Source organism: Taudactylus pleione, unplaced genomic scaffold, assembly GCF_031769625.1.
Source record: "Taudactylus pleione unplaced genomic scaffold, aTauple2 ptg000093l, whole genome shotgun sequence".
NCBI classification, from domain to species: domain Eukaryota; kingdom Metazoa; phylum Chordata; class Amphibia; order Anura; family Myobatrachidae; genus Taudactylus; species Taudactylus pleione.
In genome coordinates, this window is record NW_028284495.1 from 3,270,303 (window position 1) to 3,280,678 (window position 10,376).

General features: G+C 36.9%; 1 protein-coding gene across 1 annotated transcript; it reads right to left on the minus strand.

The window, feature by feature from the left end:
* Positions 1–4,164: 4,164 nt before the first annotated feature.
* Positions 4,165–7,108, minus strand: LOC148526796 (transcription factor Sox-17-alpha-like). The gene is made up of 2 exons (XM_088469750.1): positions 6,764–7,108; positions 4,165–5,938 (listed from the first exon to the last, which is right to left on the minus strand). The coding sequence occupies exons 1-2, from the start codon at positions 7,047–7,049 to the stop codon at positions 5,064–5,066; spliced, it is 1,161 nt and encodes a 386-aa protein (XP_088325876.1). The 5' UTR covers positions 7,050–7,108; the 3' UTR covers positions 4,165–5,063.
* Positions 7,109–10,376: the final 3,268 nt, after the last annotated feature.

Genomic DNA, 10,376 nt, shown 5'->3' on the forward strand with positions numbered 1-10,376 from the left:
TGCCCTGTCCATTCCAGCAGGGTTTCTCCTAATTTAAAATAAAATAAAATAAGGCTTAATGTATACAGTTATCATACCTGTATAAGCATGCCTTTATGATCAGCTTACAGTGTAATAAGCCACTCTAATTGCTTGCATGTATGATCCCATATTACCTCCTATAATATCAGTTACATATTATCACCGGTAATAATGAACAAGGTGCACTCTTTACAGTTTGTAAAAATGTCCTGAAAAATGTTTCATGTAAATACTAGAAATGAAATATATTTGGACTATTCTTCTATATAAAATTAAGTATACAGTGTATATATGTTTTGCTTAAAACATACATATACGTTCATCAGTACATAAATGTTCTAAGTGGATCGCTATCCTAAAAGTTTTTCCATTGCAGTATGTTGGTATAACTAAGGTCATCCACTTAAAATATTGGAATCAATGCTTGTAATATACATGTCATTCTTTTATAGGAATATTTTCAACTGTGGCTTCCAGCTGGGGTGTAACAATTAGAATGCCACCGCAGGGCATGCACGGATGGAAAGCCATTGGGCTACAGACTGTAAATCATTAGCATGAAATAAATGAGAAACTATTTTTCTTTCATTTTGTTTTCAGCAATCTGCGCCAATAATGTGCAGACATACCTTAATTATTCTTGCAATTAAATTATTGTTTTGAGACTACTTCAATAGATAGAGCTACGGGTGTATAAATGCAGAAGTAGATTATTAACCAGACGTCCCGATGGAATTCGATTTGCCTAATATCTCCATATCATCTGTCTGCTGCAGCTTGATAAAGGGATTAAAGAGTTAGAGATAGGCGACAGCAAAATCTGATATATCTATCATTTTATTAAAAAGAGGTAGACTGGGTATCATCGCCGTCTGTTAGAGTAACACCTCCACCAAATACATGACAAGGACGAGTACACACCGCATAAATGTGATCTGTCTGCAGCAATCAGCCGAATAGATTCAATAAGTGCTTGTACATTTCCTATATATATATGTTTGTGTGTATGTATGTATGTATATATATATATATATATATATGTGTATGTGTGTGTATATATATATATATATATACATACGTGTGTATGTGTGTGTGTGTGTGTGTGTGTGTGTGTTTGTATTTGTGCGTATTTCATATTTGTGTGGGTGTATATATATATATATATATATATGTGTTTGTGTATTTCATATGTGCGTATGTATTTATATGCATGTATATATATATATATATATATATATATATATATGCATGTATATTTTATGTGTGTGTGCATATATATTTGTGCTTATTTAAATGTATGTATATACATTCACATTTGTGCATATATATGTGTGTGTTTTTTGTGTATGTATATATTCTTATATATATATATATATATATATATATATATATATATAAATATATATAATAACAACAGCAGTAACAGTTATAAGCAAATAGCATGATAATGACCACACATTACCAATATTCAATGGCCTTCTATATTGGCTTATTTTGAGGTGTAGAAGTTATTTACGAAAATAAAGTTTAAAGTACAAGAATATATACATATATATATATATATATATATATATATATATATATATATATTTTACCAACGTTAAGGTGAACAATTCGTGGGAGAACGAGGGTAACTTAGGGGAAACTATTGGGGATATGGAATTGTAGATGGGATGTAAAGTGTCACATAATAAAATGGTTTGTTTTATCTCCTCAATGAATATGGTGAGCAAATTAAAACACTGGGCAAAGATGTAATCCTTTGTCAGAGTATTTTTTCTAAATCTAATTAATGTAAATTGTCCTTAATGAGGGGCGTTAATTGATCAATTATACTCTGAGCTGAGGCACGTGACTGGTAAGACTGGTAGCTTACCGTATTCTTTCTAATACACATGATTTTTTGTTGTTTATTTGTTTTCTTCTAGTTTTAACTTGATTACTGTATTCCTCATAGAACATTGCATGTATGGATACAAATCATGTTTCTATAACCGATTAATAATGAGATGTACATTTGCATCTCAAGAGCGTACATTAGCTAGTTAAATTGGTTAGGACACAATAAATAGATCTAAGCTAATATCACCATCTCTTTTTTTTCTGGGTTAAATCTTCATTTCTATGCTTGACAATGACAGATGATATATTAGAAAACAGTGGTGACTTTAAATGCATTTATTAGTAAAAACTTTATTAATATATACGTAAACATTATACACAACGTGTACAAATCTGTAGGCGATCCTTGGTCTTAAGTTTAATTAAATTAGATCGTCGAAAGCAGTATTCTCTGTATGGCTAGTGGTCAATCAGCAGCCGACCAGTTCAAATTTGTTTGCATCAGACAGAAGGGTAGTCATTACACTACCAAAATATTAATACAGTGCTGCAGTGTGGGTGCTGTGAGTCCACAGTGATTAACCTTACAGCACTGAGGCCACTGGTAACCTAGCAGGGTTTCCTTCAGGTTCCTCCCACAGTCCAAAAGCACCTCTCTGTAAAGTGCTGCCCTATATAAGTAAGAGTTAATAATGAAATCTTATAATGTAACTAGCAGTTATTTTATATGTGCATCAATTGGAAGGCGTATGCACAGTGCAAGAAAATAAGCAACACCAAATCGTTTTCAGAAGGGCCCCATCTAGAGCTTGTTATATGTAAATATTTGTGATTTGTTTAAATAGTCCATATCTAGGTTTGTGTGGATCACAGGTTAATCCCAAATTGTGTATAATAAGATTATGTTCAGGTAAACGTAACAAGCTCCACAGAGATGCAGTGATTATATATATATATATATATATATATATATATATATATATATATATAGGCGCTTTATTAATGCATATAGAGATCACTCCAAATCTCTAGGCAGTGGTTCAGCAAGAACCCTGCCTTCTGCTACACTGACAACCTTATATTGCCCACAGAGACTGTATGTATACACCAACGTGCAACGCTGTTTAGATCCACACGTATTATATACATGTAGCTCTGTGTGTAATGTCTACTATCGATTACATTTCTAATACTGTGCCCTTTTCTACCTGTGCTATCAGATGAACATTGCGCTACATTCACTGTGATATGAAGAGGGGTCCATTTTGTCTTTCTTACAAATACTGTGCATTGACCCTAAATGTGTCCCATCCGAATACTTAGACATTATTGTTAAATATGAAATTACTATCTGGCAATGTTCTGGTATAGTGGGTAGTAATACTAACCTTTATAACAAAACATTGCCAGATATGAGATATATGACCTTCCTCAATAGACCAAGTTATATCTCAGCACAGTATCAGAAAAATTCCCAAAAAATAATGTAGTTACTACACCTAATTCAGGAACATCAACAGTTTCTGCATGCATTTACTTGCAGGAACATCTGATTGATCTGAATATGATAGTAATGACATTACAGTCAAATCTTAGATATAATGAATATATTATATAATAAATATTGCGCTGATAGTGAACTGGAAGTCTCTTTCTGGGAGACAATTATTAAAGTGTTGTTATATCCCAGATATAACTTATCTGAGTGCTTCCATCTAGTCTACAGATAAGGAACCAGTATCTCTCGCTGGTCATATTTATAATCTGTCCCTAAAGAAAAGTGGCAAAACGTTTACCAGTATCTATCAGCACAACAGCAAAGTAGTAAATGGACCAGAGGTGCTCAATCCATCAGTTGTGGATATAAAAGTCTCATTAGGATGGTCTTGCTGACACTTGTAGTTCCACCACAGCTGGAAATCATACTGTACTCCAAACCCTTTCCTCAGATAATTATCCATTTAATGCCGTGACAATAGCTTTACACATAAAATATAATGTGGAGTGAATTATAGAACTTGTTACACTATAGAGGACCGGAGCAACACCATATATGAGTAATGATTGGCTTTAAAACCCAACGACAACAATAGCTTTCCAGTACCATTTCTAATATTAGTTAGACGACAGCTAAAATTAATATATGCACCATAAACGCTTCATAAACCTGATTTTCATGAAATAATATAGACAGCGACATTCGGACTGATTAATAACAGGTAACTTCGTTAATGACAGGAGAACATACACTGTTTATTTAATGCACTTTTCTTCATAATTACAAGGTAATATCAGGCAGCTTATTGTATAGACTTGTGTTTGTCACCGAAAGCAACCCCAATGGAAACATATTTACTTCCCATTACAAGTGAGAACTAACCCTACTGAATGAGATCACATTCAGGAAACCTCACAAGCTCCTCACTAATTTACTATCCAAAAATTCCAAAAAATAAATTATCTGTAAAATAAATCATCTGGCACCGTTTTTGCCTCAGGTATATGTGACTTAAATGTATTTAATTTTCCCATCATATATTTTACATCTCACGGTGTTACTCCAATACTAATTTTTGACTTCCATTAACGGAATGTCACTATTAATGAAACATTTAGGCTAGCACCTGTACATTATTAACACCTTCTAATAATATTAATCGCAGAAGTCAATGACATTGTTTGTATAATAATATTGCATCTGAAAATAAACCGGCAAATTTATTTTACTAGGAATCCACCGATGTATTGTACTTTACCGTTTGTATACATGAAATCGTTTGCCACACAATAAATACATTTATAGCTGGGTATGAATGGCTGATGACATGGATAGAAGACTAAGAGAATCATTCCTATTAACTCTTTATTTGTAAAAGTGCAAAACAAAATCATCATTAAAAAAAAGTTATTTAAAAAATAAACAAATAAATGTATTATACAAAGAGGGCGTGTACATGTACACAGATTTTTTTGCATTGCATTCAATGAAGACTAAAAGATCAAATGTGATTTGATCTCAATGTGAGTGGTATGGCCAAACCGAAGACACGTCAGTTCATATGAAATAAGTTACATAAATTATTTGCTGCAAACATTATTTCAAAGTCTTCCCGTACATTAGTCTGAAACGACCTGGATAGCCGGAGCTGGGAATGACTGTGGAGCAGGCACTGGGAACTAGCACAGCAGGAAGCAGTCTCTCATACATTTGGGTAATTGCAGTAGTAGACTGCGGTGCTGGCATCTGACAGTACAGAGGATATGAGGCCACCATTCTCTGCACTGAGGGCAGCCTGCTCCTGTCCAAGGAAATGCATTCCTATTTCTGTCTTTGCCACATAATTAAGATACTGCTCGAATTCAGTCCTGTCCACCTCACCCAGCATCTCGGTCTGCTGCCCATGTTCTACTCTTCCCATGGGCTGGGGCTCTGGTGGAGGGGAGGGCTCTCCAGCTTGTGCCACAGGACGGTGTCTGTCAGTGCTAGGCATATACATCTGGCTGTAGTACATTTGTGGGGGTGTCTGGCATCCCATCATGTTCTGTGCAGGGCTCCCGTGCCCCATCTGCTCAGCCTGTGGTGGTATATGTCTACCTAGCATGGTGCCTGCAGGGCTCTGCTGGTGGGAAGTGTATGGAGTGTTGTAGCTGTAGGGCATCATCTGGCATTCTTCTTGGGAAGAGGATGTGAAGAACACAGGGTCAGTTTCAGCTATATCCAGGGGTGATGTTTCTGGTGTGGGCAAGCTGTAGCTGTCATAGTGGGCACCCATTACCTGGGGCTCCCTGTAGTGACCAGCCGGAGGCAGCTGGCTGTGATGATAGGACTGCTCAGGATACCCCAGACTAAAGTTATCTACACACATCCTCCCATCACTAACCAGGACTGCGGGGTCAGCCTGCTCTGACATGTGCATGAAGCCACTATCTGCCCTCTTCATCCTCTTCACTTGCTTTCTCCTCCTGGGTCTGTATTTGTAGTTTGGGTGATCCTGCATGTGCTGTACTCTCAGCCTCTCCGCTTCCTCCACAAATGGCCGCTTTTCAGGCAGTGTCAGAGATTTCCAGGACTTTCCTGCAAATCACAGGAGAAGCAAAGAAATCAGCATAAGGATATCAGCAGCAAATGACATCATCATGTTATTAGTGAACTTCCAAGAAAAAGTTATAATGATAACCTCAGCACAGTAATAACTATTATACCAGCACAGCACTGTACCATGTAATAACTATCATAAGTGCAGTATGATATATATAACAGCCAATACACAACAGTGTGTCAACTAATAAAAGAGTGAATTCAATACACCACAATGTATAATAGAAGAAAAGGACTATTCTACGCCACCCAGTGTATTAAATAAAATAGCATAGTGCACTAGTATAATAATAAGGCATAAATCAAGCAGAACTTTCTATCTGACCGTGTAGTAATAATATTTATATATGCAGTTCACATACAACCGATTAATTCAAGAATAAGCAATTTTCTACGAAACATACTGTTTTATAGCAATGTTATATGAACATTATTTTAGAAGATATCATGCCATGAGAATAATAAATATAATTAATATTTAAACATAACATTATTGTAATGAAAACTCTGGCAAAAACAAACAATATATACTTAATAATAGATTAAAATAGAAAGAAGCTAAAACATATCTTGAACTTACTAATTATTCATTGGTTTTCTTGACGACCACCCTCCCATTCCTATCGCTTCCAAATGTCATATCCCATTCAGATGCCCGACCCCCTCCCCCTTCATCTCACCCTGGTTCTCCCCTTATCCTGGCAAAGTGTCCCCCTTATCCACCCGGCGTCTCCCTTGTACCCATTATAGTCAGTTATCCTCCTTATCCCACCCAGGTGTCCTCCCGGTGCCCCTCCTTACCAAGCATCTTGCTGAGCTCTGCATTGTGAAGGTCCGGGTTCTGCTGGGCCAATCTCTTGCGCTCATCTTTAGCCCAGACCATGAACGCGTTCATAGGACGGCGGATCCTGGCCTCGGCTTTCCCCCTGGGGTTGGCAGATCCTGAATCGCATTTCACCTTAGTCTCCCCCATGGTGGTCAAGTTCTCAGCCCACTGGCACTGCCCCAGCCCGGGCATCATCATTGGCACTGAGCACTTTCCCTGGATCTGGTCGTCACTGGCGTATCCACCATCAGGGCTGCTCATGTCTGGAGAGAAGGAGTCGCAGAGCACAACGGTGTCGCAGCTGTTGGTCACACTCTGCTGCTGGCGGTGACTTATGTCCGTGCAGAGAAGATACTCAGAGTTCTATAACCACAGCGCCAGCCAATCAGCGAACGGGGCGGGGATAACTGGGAAAGGTGATTAGGGTGGGGCGATGCTAATATGTATTTGAGGGTGTGCCTCTAGCCTTGCCCCTTCCATGCCCCTCACCCCTCTCATCTGAGGGACACCTGCAGTTACCCTGCTGTTATACCACTCACACTCCTGTAACATCAGTATGAATGTGACCTCTGTCAGATACACCGTGCAGGAATAAAATCCTATTTGCTCTATTCCTAATGCATTGTATTCATAATCACTATCTTAGCCGCAGCAAATAGGAGATAGAGGGACAGATAATTGTGCTTTGAAATAAGTCTATGTGTTGCTGTAAACTACGGCCATGTAATGTTATGTCATATGCTTTTTTCCAGTACAATCAGAAAAACTAACAGGATTGCATCAATATTTTTATTTTTATATGTATCGTAAATAAGAGGAGTGCATTTGTTGTGAGATGGAATTAAAACGTTGTGTTTATTATCACATAATCAGCTGCATAGGATATATATATATATATATATATATATATATATATATATATATATATATATATATACATACATATATATATAAACGATTATTTGATGCAATCAACTATATATATATAATTGATTGCATCGAATAATCGTTTATATATATATATATATATATAATTGATTGCATCTAATAATCGTTTTTAAAAAAATAATACAAAGTGTCTATTAGTAGATAGATAGACATATTTTGTTTATTCATTTACAATATATAGAACCATTTGGAAAATACGGACATCAATACTGTACTGTACTGTTTTCACTGAAATTTAATAAGACCTTATTCTTATATCTATCAAATTATCTGTTATCATCACGTATATTATTTCGTCTTAATACAAGTGATGAACGATCTTTACAGGAATGTTGTACATACACCAAAGACAATCATGTTGTCATATTTAGATTATTTGTTTTTAAGCAATGTTAGTCAAACATCGAGGCACCTCTAAGATAATAAATCAGAGGTTCCTTTATGTCTTTCACCCTCTACAAGAGCTGTAAAGTTTTCTGTAACTAAATTTATTACACTGTTCAACAAGTTTTCCTACTGTTATATATCATATTTACTAATAGTAGTATTTTATGGCGCGTTACGTACATGGAGAACTTGCTGGTAACTGTATTATTTGTTACATATGTGGATATAACATCGTAAATATCCAACACAGTCATGCGAGAGACACCTTGGCGACGTGCAGCCTATTGCCTTGCAGAGTGTAGTGTGTAACCTTGTAGGTGCTATTTGCTGTATAGTGGAGTCAGTACAACGCCCGTCTCTTCTCACCTGTTTTCCTATAGACTTTGTATTACAAAGCCCGGCAGTCTGGCTGGTAACACAACAGTTACTGTACATACAATAGCAGCACATCTAGCTGTCTCTGGTGTTGCTTTGGGAATGGTGCCATATTGTAATATATGTGTATTAAGTCAGTATCTCTTCTAAACCCAAATGCATAAATCTGCGAAGGTCTTTTACATGTTATTGTATTAAGGTAGATTTCAGTTTCTATTGCATTAAGTGTCCTCGGTGAGCAATGACCGTACTATACAGTAGCCTTACATGTGCATGATACTGCACTAAGGAGTGTTCTCGGTGAGCAATGACCGTACTATACAGTAGCCTTACATGTGCATGATACTGCACTAAGGAGTGTTCTCGGTGAGCAATGACCGTACTATACAGTAGCCTTACATGTGCACGATACTGCACTAAGGAGTGTCCTCGGTGAGCAATGCGTACTATACAGTAGCTTTACATGTGCACGATACTGCACTAAGGAGTGTCCTCGGTGAGCAATGACCGTACTATACAGTAGCCTTACATGTGCACGATACTGCACTAAGGAGTGTCCTCGGTGAGCACTGACCGTACTATACAGTAGCCTTACATGTGCACGATACTGCACTAAGGAGTGTCCTCGGTGAGCACTGACCATACTATACAGTAGCCTTACATGTGCACGATACTGCACTAAGGAGTGTCCTCGGTGAGCAATGACCGTACTATACAGTAGCCTTACATGTGCACGATACTGCACTAAGGAGTGTCCTCGGTGAGCAATGACCGTACTATACAGTAGCCTTACATGTGCACGATACTGCACTAAGGAGTGTCCTCACCGACATATAATTTTCAGCTATTTGATATTTTCCTTCTAAGGTGGAACTTGCCCAATTCCATGCACACTACTAATGTATATCACTTTCATCTTCCAGAATAATGCCCCAGCACACGACCCCAGTTCATTGACAATTACTATATATTATTAAAGTATTGTGCTAAATAGGTTTCTATGAAAGTTCTGCTTAATTGAAACCTAGCTTCTCCTACAGTTATCAAGGTCAGCCAGAAATGGCACACAGGGGCTGCCAGCATCCGCTCCGCTTCCTGTAAGGTCACAGCTCATGAAGCAGTGATTTAGGAATCCTAATAGAGGTTTAGGATTCAGGTTAAGATTCCTAATTTTAGAATCAGTCTCAAACAGGACTGACTTAGTAACCCCTGCACTGCCAAGTACCTGCTAAGCAAGCGAAGAATATAACGAGAAATGAGATAGACTACAAATTCTAAACTTGAGAAACTGCGAGGAGCGCACGTACAAAAACTTTTCAGTGTGGATCTAAGAAGTATATGAAAGAAATTACGAATAATCGAGGAATTTTAATCGTAAATCCACATATTCTTTACAGAGAACGCTAGGCAATTATTTCCAGACATTCTCTCGATTCAATCTCTCTCTCCTTTCTCAATTTTAGTGAGGAAAGTCCAATACAGTTGAGCATCACCAGTCTGTCCTTCAGGTACATGTAACTGCGAGAGGCGCCTTCTCTTCAACATATATATGTGTGTGAGTGCATGTATGTATGTATTTGTGTGTATATATATATATATATATATATACATACACACACAAGTATATATATATATATATATATATATATATATATATATAATTTATATATATATATATACACATATATATAAATATATACACAAGCACATATATATATATATATATATATATACACACAAACATATATATATATATATATATATATATATATATATATATAGTCCCTTTGTCCCAACAGGACTCAATTCACATTACACATTCTACAGAACGTGAGGCAGCCTCTTTGGACTCACTGAGCCACTCTTATAGGTAATTAA